Genomic DNA, 25,901 nt, shown 5'->3' with positions numbered 1-25,901 from the left:
GTTTTTCTATTCAAAGATAAAACAAAAACATCTTAATGTGCAATTTCTTTTCAGGTTCCTGTTGCTCTGTAGCCTCTGTGTGTTAAAGAAACTGTAAATCCCTCATAAGCTTTGATGAACTCTTTTGTCTTGTAACTGGGGCAAACTTTTTTCTATAGTCTACTACAGTATTTTAACAGTATATATTTAGAAACAGTCAAGAAACCTGTTTGATCTGTGATGAAAGTGAATATGTTCACATTTGAATTAAAGACTACTCAGTAGCTCTTCTCTAATGGTTTTTATGCATCCTCTGTTAAAAAACATTGTACTGGCACAAAGACCTTTGTCATTTTATCGTCTTGTATCTCGAAAGTATTTAAAAGGAGGGAAAAATAAATATGAATTCAAAGTCATAGTTTAAATATATTCAGGGTTTGGATAATTTTAAAAGCTGTTAACCTGTGAAATTGTTATCCAAGTAACTTGTTAAAATATTTTGAAAAATGATAAAATCATTGTTTGGTTTTAACGCATCATATGGTGTCATTTTAAGTTTGACTAATGACTTAGCAGTCGGTAACGTTATGCTGCTCAGTGAATAAATATCAGGATTTAATTTCAGTTCTAAACTTTAGCTGGTAATTATTTAATATATGGTTTGATAACTGGCTCTATAAATCATAACATTTGATAATTATCGGTCTACATCTAGGGTCCTCAAATCCAGTCCTTTGAGGGCCGGTGTCTTGCAACTTTAAGATGCGCCTCTTCTTCAACACACTTGAGTTAAACAATTAGCTCATCAACATGACTCTAGAAAACTTGAATGCATACTGTGGAGGTGAATCAGCCATTTGAGTCAGGTGAGTTGGACCAGTGAAACACCTAAAAGTTGCAGGTCTCCGGCTCCCGAGGCCAGTATTTGAGAAACCCTAGTCTGCATCGTGGCTATTTTTCTTCACACATCCTCTTTAATAACACCGAGCGGCACATTGAGCAGAAAAATCATTAAAAATCTCTATGTTAAATGTTGTAAACCATAATAAATATCAGTTTCCCTGTTCCTGCTCCTCCTGTTGTTACTTGGCATGTTTTAAACAACAGGTGTGGCCTTAACTTGAAGGCATTAGGACCCAGGATGCTCTGTACTCTTAGTTAAAGTCACTGCTACCTTCAGTTTCTGTCCATCTGTCCCTGCATGGGATAGAATGAGCAACTGCCTGCTAGATCTGTTTTTCATTCTTTTTTCTGTGGATATGGCTCTCAAAACTCTAAAGATTTCTGGCATTCAGGAACGGATGGATGAGACATGCACATTACCTACTAGGAGAGCTAATGATGTTTACCTGCAACCACTGCAGCAGCTTTAAAAGCATTTCTCCAAGTTTACTTTTCAGTTTTCAACTTTTGAATTTTCCTAACTTCAGGCTCGTCTTAGAAGCTACAGGAAGTGTGGACTCTACCTTCTAATCCACATTTTTTTCTTTCACTTGCTCAGCTGTCACTCTGTCACTGTCATGATATCCCATTCCCTCTTTCTAGGGTTTCATAATGCTTTGGGATCTCTGCGAGGTCTCGTTCTCATTCAGAAGCTAGGCTGAATTTCATCCCTCTGTTTAAAGAATAAAGGGCAATGAAAGCAGCTTCAGAGTTAGTACTACATGTTTGTGGAGAGGATGGGAGCTCAGTCATACAGAACTTGGAAATAAACTGAGCCTTAGCTGTGAGTTGTGCAACTTTTGTTGTTAGGGTTTTATGTATGAGTTGTATTTGATGCATTGACCATAATCATGGGAAATGCAGCTGGAAGTGCTGATATTTCCCAGGGAAGGGAACTTAAGGAGACCACAATAACCAGCCCGGAGTGTGCCGGGCCCCAGAAGCAAACGTCAGGACTGAAGCTTCCGATGCCGCCTGAGAACGAGCTGGAGGAACGCTTCAACGCTGCACTGGTGAGTCCTGAGGAGCTTTGCTTTGGGTGTAGCACGTCAACAGTGGAAGGAAACAAAATATGTGAACTATGTTTGCAATGTGGATATCGGAACAATCTTGTCATTGTGCCAGTCACACAATGCAACCAAGGAAAGATACATAAGAGCACATTTGTTCCGGACTAATTGCAACTTTAACCTCACTGCTGGTCTGTGTTGTTAGTTGATAAATATAAGAACACTCTGGGGTAATAAAACTTAGGTTACTTTACTCCCACAGCTTTTAAACAGCTCTAAATATTTAATTTATAAGGATTAAATCCAAAATAAGTTGTTGAAATTACCTCTAAATCAGCTACCAATTCCCTCATCAGGATTTTACCACCAACATGCACAACAATTGGAAAGTGTCTGATTAGCCCATTGAACCATGGTGATCTACAACTTCCTTTCCTGTGGACAGTAACTCTGGGCTTCCAGCAATTTTCAGTCAACTTTGAGCATTGGTGGTTCCTGAGCTTTTCCTAAACATCCCAATTAATTTACTTTAATCTAATAACGACAGGTTAGAACTTTTTGATACTTTAGCAAAGTAGTAACATGAGAATAATCTCTGCTTATTTGCAGTTGTTTGAACTAAAGAAACTAATCTGCAATTCACCTCCTTAGATTAGACCAAAATTCCTTGAGTATTGGTCAGCCAATTGCTGCCAAACACTCCAGGGGTTTCTGCTAATGGAAACTACCAGCTGTTGGTTATAATCACCAAACAGAAGTTCATAAGTCTTGACCTTGTCAAAATAAAATACATTCAACAGTTCTGCACCACTTAACATTGTAGGTCAATATATTTTATTTTGACTAAAGGTTTTATTGTAGACACGTTTTAATATTTTTGCTCAGGTTGATATTTAAACAAAAGTCCATAACGGCACATAAGATTGGAGTATTTTTGGCATAATCAGTCTGCATACTTTATAACCAAACAAATTGTAGAGTGTTACGTGCCGCAGATAGTGTGGGTTTGTAGTCTGGAAGTTGAACAATTGCTGCTTCATAACTTCAGCTATAACAAATATAAAGGGGTTCAAAGATTGTTCTTGTTTTTAATTTACCTGGATCTTCATGCACGTCGCAGCATTTGTTTGATCAACCTGCGAGGTCGGCATTGGAAGAGATTCTGGCCTCGAGGGCCGGTGACCCACAACTTTTAGATGTGTCCCTTGTCCAACACACTGAATGTCTGAATTACCTCCTCAGTATACAGTCAGGTTTTCCATCCATCCATTATCTGAACGTGTTTATCCTTGTGGGGTCACAAGAGGAGCTGGTGCCTATCTCCAGCAGTTATTGGGCAAGAGGCAAGGTAGCCCTGGACAGGTCGCTGGTTCGTCTCAGTTGTAGAGCACCAGCTGACAAGGACTGGAGTTGCAGACCACTTCTTTACAGGGAAGAGTGGGGAATCATTGACACTCTTTCGAGGTCTTTGGCAAATTACATTTTATTCCCCACAGCCATAGCTGGAAAAGCTTTTCACAGCCAATAAAGTCCATTTGTTGACCCACTTTTCCAGAATTGTTTGGCTTTTGCTTGTTGATCCGGAAATGCAAGGCTCACATTATTCAAACAAAGTTTTGTCAAATGTTATAATGTCTTATTCTTAGATGACAAACATTGTTCGACAGTGTTCTCAATTACTGAACTGCTGTTCATCATTACCAAGTCTTGGAGCAGTAAACAGGCTAGACTCGTGTCTAGGTATACGTACTATAGAGATGGTAAAAAAAAAAAAAAAAGAAACAATACAAAAGGAACACACAGATCTGAGTTCCAAGGAAGCTAGGTTCAGAATGCAGACAGACGACTCGCTTGGTAATTATCCACATTCCTCTTCCCCTTGTCATTATCTCAGAAGCTGGTGCTGATGTTGACGTGACATATATATATATATATATATATATGATAGCTTTCTGTATAACAGGACTATAAGTAATACATCCCCTGCAGATGTTCTATTTTTTTCCTTGTCACTCAAAGTTTGGAGATCTCCAAGTGTGTTTATGTTCAAAATGCATAAGAAACTTTTCAAATGACCCATTTTCTTAGAGTCCAAACAAAAAATGGCTTTATTCCTACAGAAAGAATTATTATGAGTAGAAATAGAAAAGCAGCAAAAAGGTCAGATGGACTGAAAATCAAATCACGTTTATGACCTTTCTTTAAGGTTCACATGCAGTAACTGGTCAAAATAAAACTGAAGGTAAAACCTGGTTTCAGGTTTTGGTATCCAATATTGTGTATCTATTGAGACTAAAAGATAAAGACTTTTGTCTGACTGGGTTTTGACACAGTCTGGAAAACTGGACAAGTGTAGATTTTGATTTCAGTGATTTCTAGGTCTAATGAATAGAAAAATGAGTGGAAATAAGAAGAGTAGGAACCTTCTCTTTTATACAGCCAGGATTTATTTGAAATCTTTTTGTCTGTCCACTCTTTGACCATACCCGCTGGAAGATTGCGACTGGGCTGGTGCTTAACTCCAGCAGTCAGTCATTGGGCGAGAGGCTGGGTACAACCTGGACATTTGGCCTTCTCTCCTCTTTCCCTCCTTACCTTACAAAAATTAGAATATTTTCATACTGAAAATGTGTTTCATTTCTGACTCTTCTTGGTGAAAAACAGTTTTTGTAGGAGATTTAAAATTCCTAAAAGTAACCATCTCAATTTAAGTCTTAGAAACTCATACAAAACTCAAAGATTTCTGTCCTTGGTCTTAAATTTCATTTTGTTATTTCAATCCTGCTTCTATCTCATGGACAATATCCACATGTATACATTTGCATATTTTGCTTACCAAATGAAGCAGTCAATTTCTTTGTGTGCTGAATTTGTTTTTCCAGTTGTGAGGTTTTGTCTGGCTCTGCTGCAAGTAGAAAATAAACTGTACACAACAAAGATGGAGACAGAGTGAATTTAGAGGCTTCAGAGTTGAGCACCTTTTCTTCTTGGTGTGTATCTATTTATAGGTTTTATGCAAAACATTAACAGGGAATACAGTGGTGGGTAAAGTGTAACATGAAGATAAAAGGAGGAAGGCAGGTGACATTTAGTTCCTGATTCAAAGGTCTTTGCTTTATGTTCTTCGTAAAAGAACAAATATGTGAACGTTTGCAAAGCTACTACAATCAAATTGCGTTTTGTTCTAATTCACCAGCCACGCAGCCATAGGTATTTCAAAATGTGCTTTCAGCATCTTTTCATGCTAGTTTAATGTGTAGCATTACACATTGATGCTACTTATTAAAATGTAGCATTAATATATGATCACTATGCTATGGCTGGAATATGACTTTTATTTAAGTGGGGAAACTATTCCTACTTGTTTAACAAAGTTTATTTTTTACTGTGATTTATACTTTGGTGTCTGCCACTCTGTATGTTTGCAAACCTTGAGGGTTTCCCCAGTATACTGCTGCTGTATGAATCTTTCTCTGCACAAAAGCTACATCACTTATCTCACTAAGCATTAACTACTGAAGCAGCAGTGTGGTCTACTCCAGTTTTTTCTATTTTAAATAGCTTTCAGAAACATCTGCTTGTAACCAGCATTTATTGATCCTTCAACTTCATTCATGAGGCTTCATTTATCTGCCCCCTTTCATCATTGATCTCCTGTCCTTGTTTTTCACAGAAACACGTGTTTTCATTTGCTCACCACGTGTTTCTAAGCTCGTGTTTAACCAGATTTAAATGATTTGGTTAAATTGTGAGTTCACCTTTGAGTTGTTGGACGTCAAAAGTTAATCCTTTAGGCCATCAGTAATGCTCCTGGTGCTGTCACTGCCTAAGGAGTGTTTAAGTTAAGCAAAATAAATTCCCCAAATGACCTGAGTTAACAGGTCTTGGATACAGTTGGAGCAGGTGACACATTTGATATTAGTATAGCGTGGCCTTGTCTGGATTCTATTTAAAAAGAAAAGAAAATGTTTATGTCATCCTATGTCATTCATCCTATGTCATTATGTCATTCCCCTCAGCTAAATAAGCAGCAGTTCCTTTCTGCTTTGGTTCTGACCAAAGTGATGAATTTGTGTGTTTTCAGTGAAACTTATCTCCTAGATCCTTCACAAACTGGGCCAAAAGTTTGTAATCTGATGCTTGATACTGTGTGTAAGATGGCCAACACCGTCGTCATCATCGTGTTGTGGCAACACACAGCTGATAACAAATGAGGTCATCACAGAAAAACAAAGACATCTGAGTGCAGAACTGGACAACAGAGGTGCTTCGAATTATTGAAAAACTCCAAGAGCAAGTATTTTCATGCAAGATTATAATGCAACTAATCAGATAATACTTGTGCATTTGTAAACTTAATATGTGTAAAAACATTATTTTCAAATGCTGTTCTTCCTTCAGAATGTCAGGTGCAGTTCTGTCTGATAACTTTCTTTTTGAAAGTCTAGAGTTTGTCTAGGGTTGATTAATATATTATTTTAATTTTGCATGAAAATACTTTAAAAAACAAACAAACAATGAAGCTACAAGCAATATTAGGCAAATTTAAGTAATTCCAAAACAAATCCAAACTTTTTAAACTGAACTTACTTCATAACTGTTGAGGTATCCATTTAATATATCAAGTAACTGACTTGAAAAATGTGTTGAAACGGTGATGCATGAAATAAATAATAATAAAAAAAAACTTTAAAAATAGTAGAAATTATTTAACTTGTTTTCAAATGCTCAAATCCGTGAGGTGTGGATATTCAGTTTATTTTAAACTTACACATAATTGTTCAGTCAAATTTTAAAATAAAATTTCCTTAAAGCTGATTAATTTTATTATCTTTGAAGCCTCAACATTGTTTTTCCTTGCATTCAAAGTTAAGAAATTATTCTAACTTAAAAAGTGAAGCAAAACACAACAGATAGCCACCTAAAAATACAAATAATACCAATTTTGTAATTTGATGTGGAAAAATATTACTTTCAACATGACTGTAACTTTTACAGCTATTTTTAATGTAAGTCCTGTCATCAGATGTGTTCCTGGAGACAAATTGGACAGTTTAATCATTGCGCTTGTGTTTTTTGCTTCCAGGACACGATGAATCTTCCTCCAGACAAAGTGCAGATCCTCTCCCAATACGACAATGAGAAGAAGTGGGACCTGATTTGTGATCAGGTATGTTTAGATTAATCATGAAGCAGCTCACTCTGCATCTGTTTAGGTGGATCTTTGTGGCTTTGACACATTTCAGAGTGAAGATCCATTCAATAAATTTAGAATATTATTTAAAAGTCCATTTATTTCAGGAACTTCATCACTAATTAAAGACTTCATATAGATTAATTACAAACAGATGGACATTTGAAAGTCTATTGCTGTTATGATGATTATCTGCCTAAAGTTATTGAATGACATTTAAAATTAGAATACTACATCATACCATACGTTGTTATTTTCAAAAGTTACTTTTAATCTGACAAATGAGTCACATTGGGACATATTCAAATTTAATGAATATAACTGTGCTTCATGTAATTAGCAACCATGAGTGTTGCAGATGATAACCGCTTCTCCACAGTCTAATTATTTTTTGTATTTACACCAGAGATGTGTAATCAAACTGCTGGTGTGTGCCTCTCTGTTTGCACTCAATATCACTGCACTCTGACCTCAGTTAAACATAATTACAGGCCTCTCTGTGTTTCTCTGCATCTTCAGGAGCGGTTTCAAGTCAAGAATCCTCCATCTGCTTATTTGGAGAAGCTGAAAGGTTGTTTGGAACATGGAGGAGTTGGTTGGAAGGTACGACCTACTTTCAACATCCCAGTGTGAAGATCGGTTTCTAATGCATGATTGAGATTGATTTAAGGAAGCTGTACAATTAAAGCCAGACTTAAAACAAATCTTCAGTCTTGGTTTAAGTATTCCCCTTTGAGAATAATGTTGATGCAGAGTACCTGCTAAATCCACGTTTAGTTTTTTATAGTTTAGTTTATTATAGTTTAGTTTATATATATATAATATATAAATTCTAGTTTTACCTATACAATGGAAAAGATGTTAAATAACTTGGCATTTCAAAAAGATGTAGATGTAGATTACTTTTTTTTTGTTTCCTTCATGTCAGAATCTGCTTACTGCCTTGTTCAATTTAAGTTTTGAAAATATATACATATATATAATTATACACTCACAAACCACTAATTACTTAGGTCTTCTGTAATTTTTTTTTTAGAGGGCAGCATTTACAAATTTTAAGTTTATATAAAACAGACATGTAGTACAATGAGAATACCCGAAAATTATTTTATTTTAAAACAGCTGTACAAAATAAAATGCTCATATTTAACTTCTAAAACATTTTGGTTCTCTCAGAGGTATAACAAATAGTTAACCTTTTGCAAGGGATATTTAGCTCTGTCCTTTTATTAAAATATGATATTTTCTGACTAAATGTGCCAGTGGCCTCTCATGTCCTTCAAATGTGTTTTGTTAGTTTAAGAGACGTGTTCAAGAACTGACTCAGGTCCTCAGAGAGCTGGAGATTTCCCTGAGGACCAATCACATTGGGTAAGTCTCACTGAAGTGTTACATAGTTTAACATCGCTAGGTAGAGAAAAGACATTGGGATAGCTTTACAGAAAGGGCAGGGAGTAGAAAAGCCACAGATATTCTGCTTTACATTTGTTAGAAAGTTTAAACAGTTTCCCACCAGTGTTTAAACACCACTGGTGAGAAATTTGAGAAGCAGTTTTAATGTGTGTCGAGGAAGAAAAGAAATAATTCATGTATGGATTAATTAACATTATAAACTTTTTCTGTGTTTTGTTCCTACAGTTGGGCTCAGGAATTCCTAAATGAGGAGAATCAGGGTTTGAACGTGTTGGTGAAGTATCTCTCCGCCGCTCAAAGTACTGTTACGTAAGTATGGATTAGAAATATCATAAATAATGTATATATTTTTTAAAAACCCAGAAACAGACATCACACAAATTCTATGAAATGTGTTAGTCTTGTTTTTACAGTATCATTTGTTGGAATGGCTTAAACCAAGAACATTGTAAATATCCATCTTAATGAGTGCAAACGTGGCTTTTCTTTCATGGCTGCAACTTACAGGCCAGACAAGGAGACATCTGAAAACGGGGCGCTGCCCTCAGATAAAGGGAAGGATGCAGACAAGTCAGTGGAAGACCTGGGCAGAAATCCGAATGAATCCCCAACCAACCACGGCGCAAAGCTTACTAAAGGGTTTACAATCAAGTATGATGCATTTCTGAGTATCATTGATAAAGTTTATTCATGATATCAAATAAATTACATGTGATGAGTGTTAAATACAGTCTCATAGAATTAGAGAGAAATTAGAAAGAAAAAGATCATCAAATTCAAGAGAATTTTGTAAGTGCCATGTAAACATGTAATATGCAAGCCACTTAAATGAAGTTTATTTTAGCTCTAATTGTCAACAAATGTAACTTCAAGAAACTTTGCAAGATAAAAATGATTCTAATTTATCACAAGACAATACGATGATTATATTGTGATTTAGATTGGATTGCAGTCTAATTGAATAAATGACTGGGTTACATTAGAATTTAGATAATCATTTATTGACAATTCTCAAAAATATATGATCTAAAGAAGCACACCTGACTGTAACAAGTGATTGTTCCAAAACCAGTGTTATTAGGAGTTGTCATTTGTTGATTCCACTAGGGAAGGAAAATCAAAGAAATACCAGATAAAGAGAAAACAAAGTCGATGGCAACAGTAGCACCTGGAGCAGCTTCGTCCCAGGAAAAGAACAGCTTATCACAGATTCACTTGGCTGCTCAGACACTCACAAGCTTATTTCTACAAATGATTGAATTCAGGTGTTTCAATTGCTTCCATGGCCACAGTTGTATGAAATCCAGCTCTTGCGCTCTTTTTCTTTCTCAGGAGATCAGCAAATACCAGCATGGTCCTGTGATAAAATGCCACCTGTGCAAGACGTTCAGTCAATAACTTTTCTAACTACTTTCCACAGGAAACAGATGATAGCTGTGCAATAAAGCAGCGGCAACCTGGCCATGAGGTAGTAGTTTTTGTAAATGAATAGAGTGGTGCATAGTGCACAGAGGTCACCAACATTCTGCAAGTCAGACCTTCAAAACATTGTGTCCTCATTAACCTCAAGAACTATGGTAAATGAGGTTCATAGAGGAAGGTTTCCATGGCTGGCAGCTGCATTCAAGTCAGGGTTTTCCAAGTTGATCCCAATTTCCAGTTTTCTTTGGTTATTCTCGTCTTGACCAAATTTGATTTAGCATTTTCTTAAAGCACTCCAACACTAAAAAACTGTGCTGTGGATGCATAAAATTAAGGGATTACAAGATTGTCCTGAGTTTTGAATTGAAACATATGTCCCCTAAATTTTATCAAATTTTTATTTAACTGAAAAAAGTGTGCTAAAAGTTAAGTGTGGACTAAAAATAGATGGTCTCAGTTGAATTTTCAATTGATCATTTTAATATTTTTGCTAAGATGCAATAATATAAAATGTTATGATAAATTAAGAACCAGTGTCTATGAAGTTACTGACACTGCTGCAGTTTCCAAGCTGACCTGACCTCAGATACATGGAAAAACTCAACTCTAGAGTTGCGCATTTCCTGAACTGTCTTATCTTTTACTGATCTGAAGTCCCTGCATTCTTTTCACAGCGAGTATGAAGGTGTTGTCTGGCCTCCTGTTGAACAGAAGGTGTTGAAATGTAAAAAATGTCTCAACCGGAAAGTCTCATAAGGAACGTGTGGACTCACATTAACTTCCCATTGTTCTGTAAAAGATTATTAAAAGTTAAAACTTATATTGGAAATATAATAAATGGACTGTTTCGGAGTTTATTGTAAATCAGTAGTTTTTTCTAAGGACAGTTGCATGAAATCTGCTAGAAGCTATTAAATAATAATGACTTAACTTTGTCTTGTGTTGTTTGATGCAAGTAAAAAAATGGTTTTCATAAATTTCTGGCATTATTTCTATTACCTCAGGTATAAAAATTATATTATTTTTAAAATTAACACCTATGTGCATGTGAATGTATGTTGGTGCAGCATACTCCACTTCTGCCTGATGGATTTATTATTTTCCAACAGAAGAGCTCAGAGGCCGTCACGTATCGTGACTCAGAAGGACAACATTCATCTCTGCATCATGTGTCTACGTGCCATCATGAACTACCAGGTATATAAACAACCCATTCTCAACTCGTCAATATATGACGAGTCGGGTGTGAGAATGTGTTGCAACTTGATATAAATACTTCCACTCACACAAGGCAATAAGCTTTTTTTTTTCCTTGTGTGAATAATTATCACTGTTAATGCATCATTGCAAGAAAAAATACTTTAGGATGCTTTAATAAGTATGTATATTGAAATAATATTTCTAACTTTGAATTGAAATGAAGGTGGTGACTTTAAGGCCTCTGTGTTTTGTTAAAAGTTATAACTGCTATATTTAGATTGCATTTGTATCAAAAACGAAAAAAAGAAAAAAAACATTCAATACAAATATGACCTCTAAAAAAGTGTCATTACTGTTGGATCTCCTTTTTTATCTTTTGCAGTCTAACAAACTATTGGCTCAGTTTAGGTAATTTATTAGCCAATTTTGGTAAAGCGAGAGAAAACTTTCCTAAGACTCACAAATTTGTCTTTTTTTAAACAAACATGAAAATTTGATAGATCTCAGAAATATGTTTTAAATACAAGCAGAGATATGGATAATTTACAACTGAAATAGTACAGAGATTGTGTAGAAGTATCCAGCTTTATGTAGCTAAGAAAACTCTGGGCTTATTATAGTTCTTCTGGCCTGCAGTGTGACATTTCAGGAGAATTTGATGTTCCTTCAGACTTTTGAGATGCTGAGTTAAAATTTAGGATTGATCTTGGATAGATGTGTAGGGTAAGATATTTAAAGTTTTTAAAAAAAAAATTGGCATTGTTCTGATCCTTTGTTAAAATTATTGCATCAACTCTTTATTCTGAGTTTTATTGGCAGTCTATTTGAAACCTTATCACTATTGATCCAATGTGGAAAGAGATGAGATTTCCGTAAGATTTTCTGACCTCGATTTCTAAAATTTGCAATATTACAATAATTTTTCATGATTTTAGTCAGGGTTCAACCAGGTGATGGAGCACCCAAGCTGTGTCAACGAGATCACGCTCAGCCTCAACGACAGGAACCCCAGGTGAAACCAGCATTATGCCTTCATAATAGCTGTTAATTACACAAAACCTAACATTTACAGTCACTCTTTAACAATTAATACATTTTTATTCATGGTGTTTTTAGTAAATATCAGCTGGTAAATTCTCTTTAAAATAGCAGCTCAATATTTTCTCTTATGAGCTTAATATTAGACTTAAGCATGTTCCATATTTCCAGTTCCATCATTTCCTCAGAATTGCTTCTGAACCTGAATAAAATTCAGTAGGCAAAAGTTCTAATTTCTGTATAAAACTATCAGCGATTCCACTGATTCAGTGTGGAGTGCTTTAGGTAGTGTCTGCGTCTTGCATTTTTTATTATGGCTTTTCAGCAAATATAATTGAAAATGCTTCTAAAATAGCAAATTCTCATCTTAAAATGAAATTAGCCTTAATGCTAAATAGAAACTTTTAGTTTTATCTATAAAAAAAGTGCTGTATTTATTTTGGTAAATAAATTTTTACTCTTCTCAGGACCAAAGCCCTGGTTCTGGAGCTGCTGGCAGCTGTATGTTTGGTGAGAGGAGGCCATGACATCATCCTGTCCGCCTTTGACAACTTCAAAGAGGTCAGATAACAGGCAACCATGTAATCAACATTCAGAGTCTGTCCAGAGCAGGTTCCTGTCCTGTGGAAATGTTTGACTTGATGGAAATTGTCTGAGGTTTAGATTTCAGTTTTCACTCCCAATTTTAAGCTCCTTCGTCCTTCCCACTTTGTTCAGCTGAAGAAAAAAATAATTCATTTAGAAATAGATAAGTACTAAATTCTACTTCAATCATAAGAAGTAAGACATATTTAAAGTCTGCATCTGCATGACAATAGCAAAATAGGGAATGGAAATCTATTAAGTTCAGAATGTTTAGAAAAGGAGCTTATTGTTTCAGTATTGTTGAAGAAGATCATATTAAACTTGGTATAAAAATACAAAACAAGAGAAAATGATAAGAATTCAGTTGCAAAAGTGAAACTGTTCTATTACTGAGATTGAGTACAAAAAGTTTGACATATTTCAGTTATTTTGTTAACTTTGATTATAGCATAGAACTAATAAACATTCTGTTTTCTCAAATAATCTGGATATAACCAATATAAAATATTTTTTAATACATTATCATAAACCTACTGAAAAGCCAGCACACGTAATGTACTGTAACTGAACTGAAAATGCTTAGTTGATGTTTTGCATGAAAACCTGCATCACTGCAACATAAGAAAACCCAGTTTTCAAATCTTTTCTGCATCGTTGGCTCTGTTGCCTTCTATCGTTCTCCATCTTTGCTCTTGAAGCTCTAATTTTAGCTGCAGTTCACACGTAAATTTTCCCCAAACCCTTGAATAAACCTTCCTTAATCCTCTCAAGTCTCTACTTATCACTGTTGCTTATGATCTTTTTCTTTTGAGTTTTTCCTTCCACAGAGTTTTCCTTTAGACATAATGAAAATCTAGTGTTGAACAAAGTCCAGAAATATCATCTTTAACTTTTCTGGACTATTTTCTGAAGTCAGAAAAAAAATGGAAGCAAATGTTTTCACTTTTCAGAGAAGCTCAAATAGAAAATTCCTGTTTTTTTTTCACTTCTCCTAATCTAATCAGTCATACAGCATTTTTAAAAAAATCTGCTCTCTTTATCATCAGTGCTCACACCAGTACCTCCGTCCAAGTGTTGCCACATCCAATAAAACCGTCTGAAGGAGTGTAAATACGCCAAACACTCACAGAACCTCTGACCTTTGCTTTTCATCTCAGAAGCAACAGCAGTCACTCAGAGCCGCTGCAACCATTCAGACAGACAAGAGGGTAAACCTGAACTAGCAGCATTTATTTTTACTACAGGGTGTTACAAACCTGCTTTGCAGCTTGTTTCATCCTCTGAGCCATGAGAAAGGAATGCAGTTGACTGCTTTCACTCTGAGATCCTACCTCTCGAAATAAACTTAAGATTTAAGGTGGTCAAAACAAGGAAGCAATCACACTTAAATGTTCTGAACTCATTGAAAATGCTGCTTTCCTTTCTGCAAACGATGTTAGTTAGAGGTAATCGACAATGCTGTTTGCAGTCGGGAAGAGATGAGGAAGACAGTAGATGAGGAAGACAGTAGAGTTTTTCTTAATGTTAGTGGCACAGCAGCACCGATATGGGTGTGAGTCATAAGGGAGATGATGAGAGATCCTGTGCTTCTACCGTAGAGGCAGGTGGGCGGCGGGCCAGGAGGCGGTTTATGTGTCGCTTGGCAGCAGAGGTACAGCTTTGTTTGGGCTCCTGCATTATTTAGTGGACATGAGTTTGCAAAAAGGAGCTGGTGGAAGTTTAGTCAGTTGTATAGCAGAAGGGGGGACTGATGAGGTGTTGACAAAAACATTTACATACTCAAACATGCTTGAGTATGTAAACACATACTCAAGCATGTTTTTTTTTTTTTTTTTTTAAACTCTTAACTGTTCTATTGTTTGATCATTTCTGGAGCTGAAAATGGTTGTTGATTCTACACAAGTGGGAAATCGGTAATCTTCCTCTCTTGGCAGCGTTCTCAAGCAGATTTTGTCTTTGCTAAGAAATGCATGACACCATCAAAGTATTATACGCATTCAGAGGAAAAAGTCCACTTAGAATGAGAGCATACTGCCCCCGTGTGTTCACTCCTGTTGAAAACTTTACAATGAGCAGCATATTAAATAAAAACATGTTTGTTAATATTCCCTTTTTCTCTCTCTCTCTCTCAGGTGTGTGGAGAGAAAAGGCGCTTTGAGAAGCTAATGGAATATTTTCAGAAAGAAGAAAGCAACATTGACTTTATGGTAAACTGTATGTTTTGTGGTCATACTTTCTCAAAGTATGACCTGCCATATTTCTCAAAATATGGCAGGTCATATCCATATGCAAAAAATAATAAGTACTTGGAAAAAATTCAAGCTTCAAAAATTTTTAACTTTTTTGGGGGGGAAATAAATATCAAATCTGAAACATTGAAATTGATAGTTATATTGATTAATTAAACAAGCGAGTGCAGCTGCCCAAACTGTACCACCATGTGCAGTCACATACTGTACATCAATCACCAAGCTCTTCTAAACACATTAGAACTCCTTTATGCATAAAGAAGCCAAAGTTAGTCCAAAATATCCATAGTTTTGCAGCCTTTTTTCATTACTAATTAGGATAGATCTGCACTTCTTTTAAAACGTTTATTTACTTTAGATCAAAACAGTGGTTAGTGACAGGAGAGGTGCACTTCGTTGTATATTGAAATGTGTAAAGTCTGAGTCTGGAGAAGTATTTGAAAGAAAATGTTGGAACAATCTTTACTTAATCTGTCCACCAGGTGGCCTGTATGCAGTTCATCAACATTGTGGTCCACTCAGTGGAAAACCTGAACTTCAGGGTCTACCTTCAGTACGAATTTACCCAACATGGCCTGGATTACTACTTGGAGGCAAGTTTGGTCTTCCACCCTCTGAACATGATAAATACAACTTTTAAATGTTGGAGCAGACAAACCGAACACCTCACATCTATGTCTCATTAGCTCAAAGTAAACTTGCAGGTAATGCTTAAATCTTTCTATTGTAGCAATTGAAGTTTACAGAGAGCGACAGGCTGCTGGTCCAGATCCAAGCCTATTTGGATAACGTGTTTGATGTGGCAGCTTTGCTGGAGGACGCAGAGACCAAGACCACTCTGCTGAATCACATAGAGCAGCTGCAGGAGCTCAACACGCAGGTGAATGAACATCAACTCCTCTTTAACGGACACTTCACACACACTATAGGGAACATTCAGATGTATTCCATCACTTTTTATACTATTAATACAGCTATTTAGATTCTGTGACTTTTTAGGAACAATGTCAGTTTTGGAAAAGGTTTTCTTTAAAGTCTTTTAGCTGCAGTAAAATGATTTTATAGCAGAACTAACATTAAAATCTGTGTAAAGCTATCTATATAAAAAAATTATAAGGAGAATTTCTTAGGTAATTAAATCTCAGTTTACATTCAGCTACAGTTAATCGATGCAGATTTTGCTTTGGAAGCAGAAACATCAAACTTTATCTTAAACATTAAAACTTTACCTTTTCATGTTTCAGCTGAGCTCCAAGCATCAGGAAACTGAGATGGAGGCGATGCAGAAAGTCTCCGAGCTGGAGAAGAACCTCATTCAGTCCTGCAAAGAGGTGGACCCCTTAAAGGTACAGGACAGCAGAGGCATGCTCAAAAACACCTAGTGTGCTGTAACAGAAAATATCTGAAAGAATTCTTATGAATCAATGCACTTATTTGGCAGGTGTATTTGTGCAGATTCAGAAAGTTTTACCTCATTTAATGCTACTCATTTTGGATCAGCAGCCAGATCAAGCAGGAGACGGACATGAATCCTCTGAAGAGCTGAAGGAGCTGGAGCTGAGGGTTCAGGCTCTGGTAGAGCAGGGCCTCCTTCGAATGGACCGCGGCCCCTCTGGTGAGCTGGTCTTTCAGGTGGTCCAGCGGGAGTCACAAAGAGGTCAGCACAGAAACGTAGTTCTAACTTAGCTGCATTTGTTTTTTAAAATTCTGTGAAGTCTCCTTCCTGAAGTTGTTACGGTTTATGCAGCATGTCAAGATTTTATTTAAAGTCTCCTTAATGTGCAGCGTGTGCAGACTTTGGAGGTTTATACATCATGTGACTGATCCTTGCAGACACTGTCAGTGATCAAATAGACGGTACTTCAACCTCCCCACAATCTCCAACCACAGCACCACCAAAGTTTCAACCTCCTCTGCCTCCTCCTCCCCCACCACCGCCTCCTGGAAGCGCTGTGGTGCAGCAGACAGTAGGGGGCTCAGGTGAGTTCACCATCACAGCTTTAAACTGTTTTGGTCTTGTAGACTGGGCTTCTGTGCCGTCTGGAAAATTGTACTTGATCTATGTTCCAGGACTGGAAAAGTGAGGAAATAGAAAACACAAGTTTGGAAAATCTGTATCCAGATTTTGTTTTTACCTTCCCATCATCTAAATGACCCAAACTTAATTTTACAATCTGGATTTTCCAGGTTTCACATTTAAAGTCTGACTAAGAAATAAAGATTGAAGGTTTTAGTTTTACTTTTAAAAAAGACTGAAAATTTTGAACATGAGACTATAAAAAGACACTGAATTTTGAAAAGTCTGTAGAAAACCTGAATGGTCTCAGTATATTTCAAAGTCTACAAAATGGCAAATTTTCCTTCAGTGTCTCTAATAGGCAGCAAGTCGGAAGACGTGTTAGAGCATCATCAATCATCCTCATCATACTGCAAAATAAACAAAATTTAATCAGCTCTTACCTTTTGGTTGATTTCTGATAGAGAAGTGTGTTTGGGTTGTGGAGCTACTGAAAAATATCTTTGAAATTATCCTTGACATCAGCTTCACATTAGGAAAATGGTCTAGCAAACATGCAATTTCAGCTTTGTTACCCTGGATGCTTTTGAAGTCTTAGTCACTTTAAGATGTCCTGAGAAAGTAGAACGTATGCAGCACAGAGCCTGTGCAGCACTGAGAAGCCATGAAGTCCCAGTGGACACATTGCTCAAGTTTGATAAGCTTTTTTTCCTATTATTAAAAACCACTCTAAGGAGAACAACTGGTCTTAAAACTGGACATCTAAACATTTTCTTTATTTCTCCTACAGACAAACAGAAGAAGCCCATTCAAACCAAATACCGCTTGCCGCTGTTCAACTGGGACGCTCTGAAATTAGACCAGGTGGAGGGAACCATCTTCAGCGAGCTGAACGACCAACATGTCTTGCAGGTTTGATCTGTTTGTGATTTATTTAACTGAAGTTTTTCTCAGTGAACGGGAGATATATCTTTTTTAGTTTTTTTTTTTTTTTTTCTAAAACCAGATCTGAATTTGAATGTAATCTGAACAAAACCACTCCCGGTTATTCGGGATTTTATACCTGATTATCTCACACCATCACATCTCTAACTTGATCAAATTAGTGGATATTAGCAACACACTCCTGCAGTTTCTGCTTTGGGACTAAATCTGTTTGTACTTTAAGTGAACATACTGAGATTTTAAGTAGAATTTTCTCTTAAAAAATATTTAGTATTTAAGTAAGAACCATTTAAAAGCAAAAATTGATGAAAATCTCTGGATTTAGGTCATAAAAGTTTTTACTCTAACTCTAATTGCAGGATACTAATTGTAAATTCATTTAAAAAGAGAAAACCTTCAGCCTTTTCTTTAAACTCCAATGTTTCTGCTGCTGTGCTTTTAACTCTGTTTCAGGAGCTGGATATGGAAGCTTTTGAAGAACAGTTTAAGACTAAAGCTCAGGCCCCTCCGGTAGATCTGGGCACCCTGAAGAGGAAAATGGCCGGGAAGACTCCCAGCAGAGTATCTCTAATGGAGCCCAACAGGGCCAAAAACCTGGCCATCACTCTGCGCAAGAAATGTGTGGCTACTTCAGACATCTGCAGCGCCATTGAGACGTACGTGCTGAACTTTAAAACTGTCAGCCGAATGCATCGACCAGTAAATTCAGAGAACTGTTATTCACACAGGTACGACCAGCAAGCTTTGAGTCTGGACTTCCTGGAATTGCTGGAGCGTTTCATCCCCACTGAGTACGAAATGAAGCTCATCCAAACCTATGAGAGCGAAGGTCGGTCGCTGAACGAGCTCAGTGAAGAGGATCGCTTCATGGCGCGCTTTGGCAAGATCCCAAGGCTTTCCCAGAGGATCAGCACACTGACCTTCATGGGTAACTTCACAGAAAGCGTCCAGAACATCCAGCCTGTGAGTTTATTTGGCCTGAAATGGGTCTTTGTCGACTGAGAAAACACAAATGTCAAATGGGTGTATCTGTTGAAGTTACTCTTTGGTTTTAGGGACACCATTTTGCAAGGCTGCTTGTTTACCTGAAACCTTAATCACATTTTCATTGTCGTCTTGCAGCAGCTGGACGCCATTATTGCAGCCTCAATGTCTGTCAAATCATCCATAAAGCTGAAGAAAATCTTGGAGGTAACTATTTTCATTTAAATGTTTTGTTAACTCCTGACTAACACATCTGCAGATGAAAAAACGCATTGCGATGGTTATTTTTCTTCCAACTTTATCGAAACAGAAAAAAAAACGTGCTAGGTGTATCACACAGTGCTCCACTTGTTTCTGATTTATAGATCATTTTGGCGTTTGGAAACTACATGAACAGCAGCAGGCGAGGGTCAGCATACGGCTTCCATCTGCAGAGTTTAGACTTGGTGAGAAACTAAACTGGATTAAAGTTTGAGTCTGCACCCTCAAGTAGCCATGAATTTGTACATGTCTCAGTGTCTATTTTTTCTTTAACTGCTCTGCTGACTCCTTTAAGCTACCGGACACTAAATCAACAGACCGCAGACATACGCTGTTGGACTTCATTGTCAGAATCATCCGGGAAAAATACCCGGATCTGCAGAATTTCTACACTGAACTGCACTCCCTGGACAAGGCAGCGCTCGGTAACCTCCAACATCACACAAGTCTGACCTACAAACAGCACCATGTGTTTATAAAATTTGAGCATATTCTAACAAAAAAGCTAATCAGAGGGAAACTCCACTAGTGACCAAAGTTTTCATTGATGCAGTATTTTTCTTTCGCAGCTCAATAAATCTGTGCAATCAGATTAATGGCTTCTGCAAAATGTTCATTGAGCATCACAGTTTTTTTTTTTGTCCAGCAAATTTGTTTATATTGTTTCAAAGTACTAATTAAATAACGAGGATTTTTAGCATGGAACAAACTTTATGTGGAGAGGAAAAAGTCCAAAATGGCTTATTGGAAAATAAACATTCCAAACAGCTAAACTTCTTGTCCTTCAATTAGTAAATTATTCCAAAGAGCTCTGATGAAATTTGACAGGTATTGATGCTTGAAGCCACAGTAGAGGAACCATGAATATGAAGCAACAATTTGCAACTTTGATACATATAAACGGTCTTCTTGTCACAGTGCCGCTGGAATATTTCTACAGTATTATTTTCAATCCTCATCTCCTGCATACAAAGCCCAATTCCATCCAGTCTGGATCAATAAAACACTTTTGGCTTTACAGCCTACTGCAGTTTTTCAGGCAGTTAGTTTATAAAACCTGTTTTCCTCGGATTGTCAACCATAACTACTTGTATATCTATGACTTTCTTTTTATTCAGGACCTTCCAAATTTCCCTGCAGCTTTTTTTGATATAACGACTGGATAAAAACGACCCCCTCTGTGGTTCCAGTTTTGTTACAAATTAGGCAAATTTGAGAGAGCAGTTAATAGGAAACACCACAGAAGATGACATTGGGGGTCCAATTCAGCAGCTCACACGTTTCTGAAAGACTATTTTTCTTACATTACTGTGACTACTGTGAAACTAAGATTTTACTTCATTAAATAAATCCTGCTGGTTTATCTGTATTTTCTACTACAGAAAGGTGAGAAAATAGGCAAAAATGTTCACTTCAAGTTTACAGAATCATAGAAATGTACTTTTCAAATGAAGAAAAGTCCTTTAAAGATATAATTTGAATGACATAAAATTAATCTTTATGATGCTATGCAGTAATGTGGCTGAAATAATGGTGCTGGAAAGAGGATGTAAAAAGATATCTCTTCATTTCCTTATTGACAGCTTCTCTCATTACAAACCTTTGTTTTCCGTGCTGCAGTATCCTTTGACAGCATCCTGAGGAATCTGAGAGCTCTGGAAAGAGGCATGGAGCTGACCAGGAGCGAGTTCTCAGCAGAAGAAGAGAACCCTGTCCTGAAAACGTTTCTGGACACCAACTCTCCACTTCTTGACTCTCTGACAGCCAAAGAAAAGACTGTCCAGGTCAGCCTCAGTTAACTCAACTCATTTACTTTTATGTTGCCTTTGTTGTTGCTGTTTCTACTCCTCACTCTTGCTTTGGGGTCATTGGCATTCAGGATACATATGAGTCGGTCGTGGCGTACTTTGGAGAAGATCCCACAATGACTCCGCCCTCTGAGTTCTTCTCTGTTTTTATCCGGTTCATAAGAGCGTACAAGGTCAGAAATTTCATAGCTAAAAAGCTCTCTAAACAAGTTTTAATGTTCAACAGTAATGAATCTGATACTACTGTGGAGTTTATAACCAGTTTGCATCTCAACTGAGCTTTATCTACAGGTTTCAGTCAAAAATAATGTTTATATTGTTGTCTGGCAGCAAGCTGAGCAAGACACCAAGGACACAGAGAAACGACAACATCCAACCTGTAACGATCACTCAGCTCCTCCCAAACCGGAACCTCCGAGGAACATGGTAACAGCTCAGCTTCTGTTTTCTAATAACTTTCACAGATGCAACCGATGAAATGTCCTGTTGTTTCAAAATTATTAGGAGAAACTTTCAAAGACTCGACTACTTCCACTCCCTATACAATAACAAACAAGGCAGAAATGAGGTACAAGAGATTAAAGTCAAAGAGAAACAACAAAGTTTCTATGCAATGCACTCTTTTCACTTGTCGTGCCGCAGCATTTCATATGCCGAGAAGGCAACCTAGTGGCTTGACTTTTTAAAAACAATTGTTTGTATTCGACAACCTGTGGCATTTATTCAAAAGCAATAATTTTTTTGTTGTTATTGTAACTTATTCCAAGTTCAAGTTTCTTGACTTCTTATTTAAACATTTAAGTTTTAGATTTATTTTTAGAATATTTAGGATCTAAGGATCTTAGGATCTGTTTGAAAAAATATGCAAATACATTATGTGCACATCAATTTTAGCTATCTATCAGAGAATAGAACCTGTATTATGTTGGAAAAATACAAAAGCTGGTTTGAGGTGAAACACCAACTTTCTGACATCAGCAGCTGGATAAGAATCTGGTCATGATTTACTGCGGTGTTATCTGTCGCTTTAATACCTTGTATTAGATGGTTGGGAGTAATGTCCCCTGACAGCTTTCTAGCAGAAGCAAATCTGATTAGTAGCTTATATTGCAACAAGAAAACCAACCGCAACCTAATAAACTGAAAGACGAGGGTCCCTGGGTGTTTTGATATCATAATTGATCCGGAGACATGATTCAATAACCTGTGCATGTGAGACCAATACTGAGCTTGATTTCTTCTTCCAGACTCCTCTTATGTGCAGACAACCTCAGATGGATCTGATCGCAGAGCTGAAGAGGAAGCAGGGGTCTCCTTTGGTGAGGGAGGGGAAAGATGGCACCATTGAGGACATCATCACTGGTAAGAAGTCACCTGAGACTGTGGAGTGAAATCAGTGTTTCCTGCTTTGTCAGGAAACCGGGAGTGGTTTCCTGACAGGCAGTCCCTAGATTTAATGGTGATTTCATACATTTAACACTATTTTTGCATAAAGAAAAAATTCAGCTGTTGTTAAATCTGCTGCTTTGCTGTTTCTAATGCTCTCTTCCTCCTTTCAGTGAGTTTTCACTATCATTCCTGTAACCCTCTATTTTCCACCCATCCATCTCTTCAGCTCTTAAATCTGTGCCCTTCACGGCTCGCTCAGCCAAACGCTCCTCTCGTCTCTTGTGCGACTCATTCTTCAGCGATGAGGTGACGTCTTCAAACTCTGAGCACTACTGTGTTATAGACAGAAGAATATGTCCTGGGTAAAAACTGTGACGTAACGCAAACATTCAGAAGCCTGAAAGATATGGATAATTGTCACAATTTAAATCAAACTGAAGATGGCTTACGTCTCAGCAGGAGTTTCAGAAACTCCACTGAAGCATCTGGCTCAAGGAGAGTGAGTTTGTTTTACAGAGTTTCCTCCAGAGACTTTGGTTCCTCTGAATCACCCGGATTCAGAGGAAGTCCCTGTTAGTTCCTTTAAACTTAGCGATATATGCAGCAGAGTTTAAGGCCTGCAAAAAACAGCACATGAAATGAGACTCAGACTTTATATATCAAGAGGCAGAGATGTTCTTTAAATTTGTACTTTCAAAATCAAGAAATAATTCTCCATGATAAACCATAGAAAAATCTGGTTATTGTCTCCAACAATTTAACCAAATAAGTCATCATTGGACAAAATAATCAAAGTTTTGGCAGGAACAGTAAGTTTAAACCATGTGGACACACAGTATTATCCTAGCTGCAACGCAATATAGGAGGACTGTTCAAAGCAGAGCTTTTCCACAACATGTAGGACCACATGAAGATTTACCCTTTAATTCAGTTCATCACACCAGTTTTCAGTGATTAGGTCAACTTAAAGAGAGATGAATGAACAATGGTTATGAATGAATTGAATCAGAAGTGATTTAGTAAAAGGCAATATTCATTGATCTGCTTCCCTTTTTAATTAGCAATTGGTTGATAATCAAAATAGTCAGTTACAAGTAAAGAAAACTGTTTTTATTTAACAAGTATTTCATTGTTTACATCTCTAACAAAGAACTGAAAACCAAGTTTTAATCTTTATTTTATCCACTGTAAAGCATCTTGTTTATGTTTTGGATTCTGTTTCACCTCAGATTTAAGGAATCAGCCATACAGACGGACAGATGGTTCCCGTCACAGCTCCAGGGGGAGACCAGGCCAACAGCTTCAAGTATCTTCAGACATCTCCCTCTGAACTCTGGAGCTATGAGTAGAAGTTGTTTAACAATGAAGGAAACCTTTCGTCCTGTTCTCATGTCATGGTGGAAACAAAAAAGAAAAGAAATCCCAGCTGCAGCTCTGGAGACTTCTCCTGCTTCTCACAGTGAAAGTGGCAGCAGAAATGTTTGCCTACCTTATATAATCAAATGCAGAAGCTTGATGTTGATACTGGATGTCATCCGAGCTCTTCAGGACAATTTACAAAGCAAGCAGCACAGCTGAGATCCAACACAGAAATGTCTTCTGTGACTCAGATATATCAGAACCAGAAGAAGAAACTGAATCATAAAGGAAGAACTTGACCAAGAGTCCACTCAGAAATATGTTTTAGCTATAATTGTCGCTGCTGTTCTTTGTGTCTTTGTCTGTGGTAGTTTATATATATATATATATACATATATGGATAAATGAGCTTAAGTATAAGCTCATTTATCCACGTATTTATCTCTTTCTCTTTAGTGTTGGAACAAATAAAGTATTTTATACTGCTGCCATTTATGTGTCTTTTCTCATTTTACTTTGAAAAATAAAATATTTTCAACTTACACCAAATGAGGAAGACACTGTCACAATTATCTAAAACACTTGACGTTCACATTTAAGATGTTGCCTATAATTCCTGAAAAGCTGTGCTTCGGAGGTTCAGCCGTCCTTGTTATCTGCTCCCTGTTCCAGGGAATCTGCTGCAGGAAAACATATTTTACTGCAGAGAGAGAATAGACCTTCGAATGATTTCCTCCTGAGAGCTGATCTCTTGTGGCCAATTACTCCGGTTTATCCAACAGAGTAACACTGAGGTCTCAACACTTTGCACTGCAGACATTTACAGCCTAACAGAAAACTATCCAGCTCCCGCACGCGCTTCTTCTTTTTCAAGTTTAAATTATTTCACAGATTGTGGAAATATGCACTTTGATTAAATTTAAATGATTGTTTTAAATGTTGCAAAAGCGCAGGCTTCAATACACTTTGATTTTTTTTTTTTTTTTCTTTTTAAAGAGTGGATAAAACTTCAACAGCAATCATAGTTAGATGAAAGAACACAGGAGCATTTGGTTTTATTTCTGGTCAAAACAATAATCTTCCACCACCAGACAGTAAAGGGCTGAAAAACTGCTGAGTTAGAGCAAACTGTCTCACTAACAATGAAATGTTGCACTGCTCAACTCCATTACAGACAGAAAATCTGGGGTGAAAGACATTGCCAAAGGAATCGCTTGACCAGCAGGATACTTCAAATTTGTCTCCTTATACCCAAACAGGATGCATTTACAGATTTATCAAACGTTTGATGATTGCGGGCCGTTAATGTTTAAATGTCCCCTCAGGATCCTGATCCTCATCTTGCTACTCTTCTTTGGTCTTCTGGAATCATTAAATTTTCATCTAATCCTCACAAACCTCGTCTGAGCTCGTTGAGCTGCAGATCAGATCTAACTGAGCACATATTTGATTAGTTTCCAGGCGTTAGATTGTGACATTTATTTATCAGGGGTGGGGGAACTCCAGAGTCAACATGATTAAGCTGCTTCGACCGCTGTTAAATGATCAAACGCTCATATTTTATTAAAGGCAGAATAAGTCCTACATCTCCATCAGAAGGCCCATCGGCAGCAGACTATAACAAACATTCGAGAAAAACTGAGAGAAACCGAGCTTCGTGCAAAAGAGGGGAAGAAGAAAAATCTGAATCAGAAAGTGACTTGCATCAGGTGAGATTTTGTAGGAAAATGATTTCTTAATTCATGTCTGTTTTCAACCTTCTTACCTCCACATGAAGACAGGTGATCCTTCAAATTTGAGCTCCAGCGAGAACTGCTCCATGTTTCTGTTCACAGCAATAAATCAGATGTAGACTTTGGAGGAACAGGTTCAACTTTCACCTAAAATAAATCCACTTTTTTGTCTCCTTTGAGTCTGGTGGATTCAATAAAAATTCACTCTCCGTAAAGGTTGCCAGCAAAGATGGCCTTTATTTCTCCTAAGCTGAGGTGAGATGATTGTGCTGTCTCCGAGTACTGAGGTACTTTTACTCAAGGCTGCCATACAGAATCTCATTCTTGTCCATGTGGATGTCCATTCAGACCTTATGTGATGTGTCATTAACTT

General features: G+C 37.1%; 1 protein-coding gene across 4 annotated transcripts; it reads left to right on the top strand.

The window, feature by feature from the left end:
* The first annotated feature begins 1,168 nt into the window (after positions 1 to 1,168).
* Positions 1,169 to 24,286, top strand: fmnl1b (formin-like 1b). 4 transcript variants are annotated; one of them, XM_044102780.1, is made up of 27 exons: positions 1,809 to 1,934; positions 6,016 to 6,195; positions 7,018 to 7,101; positions 7,645 to 7,728; positions 8,423 to 8,496; positions 8,764 to 8,847; positions 9,046 to 9,189; positions 11,070 to 11,157; positions 12,096 to 12,172; positions 12,666 to 12,759; positions 14,916 to 14,990; positions 15,515 to 15,625; positions 15,763 to 15,912; positions 16,277 to 16,378; positions 16,533 to 16,689; positions 16,866 to 17,012; positions 17,840 to 17,961; positions 18,448 to 18,650; positions 18,723 to 18,957; positions 19,117 to 19,185; positions 19,344 to 19,424; positions 19,535 to 19,664; positions 20,860 to 21,023; positions 21,119 to 21,220; positions 21,378 to 21,473; positions 22,295 to 22,409; positions 23,666 to 24,181. In XM_044102780.1, exons 3-27 carry the CDS (start codon positions 7,024 to 7,026, stop codon positions 23,764 to 23,766), a joined length of 2,883 nt encoding a protein of 960 aa, XP_043958715.1. In that variant the 5' UTR covers positions 1,809 to 1,934; positions 6,016 to 6,195; positions 7,018 to 7,023; the 3' UTR covers positions 23,767 to 24,181. The 4 variants fall into 4 exon arrangements, with proteins under 4 accessions (XP_043958711.1, XP_043958714.1, XP_043958712.1 ...); XM_044102776.1 differs by lacking the exon at positions 6,016 to 6,195 and having other exon boundaries at positions 1,169 to 1,934; XM_044102779.1 differs by lacking the exon at positions 6,016 to 6,195 and having other exon boundaries at positions 1,191 to 1,934; positions 16,536 to 16,689; positions 23,666 to 24,286.
* Positions 24,287 to 25,901: the final 1,615 nt, after the last annotated feature.

The sequence above is a fragment of the Gambusia affinis genome, linkage group LG20, assembly GCF_019740435.1.
Source record: "Gambusia affinis linkage group LG20, SWU_Gaff_1.0, whole genome shotgun sequence".
NCBI lineage: Eukaryota > Metazoa > Chordata > Actinopteri > Cyprinodontiformes > Poeciliidae > Gambusia > Gambusia affinis.
The sequence above is the reverse complement of the archived record's forward strand: the minus strand, read 5'-3'. Positions and strand labels throughout refer to the sequence as shown.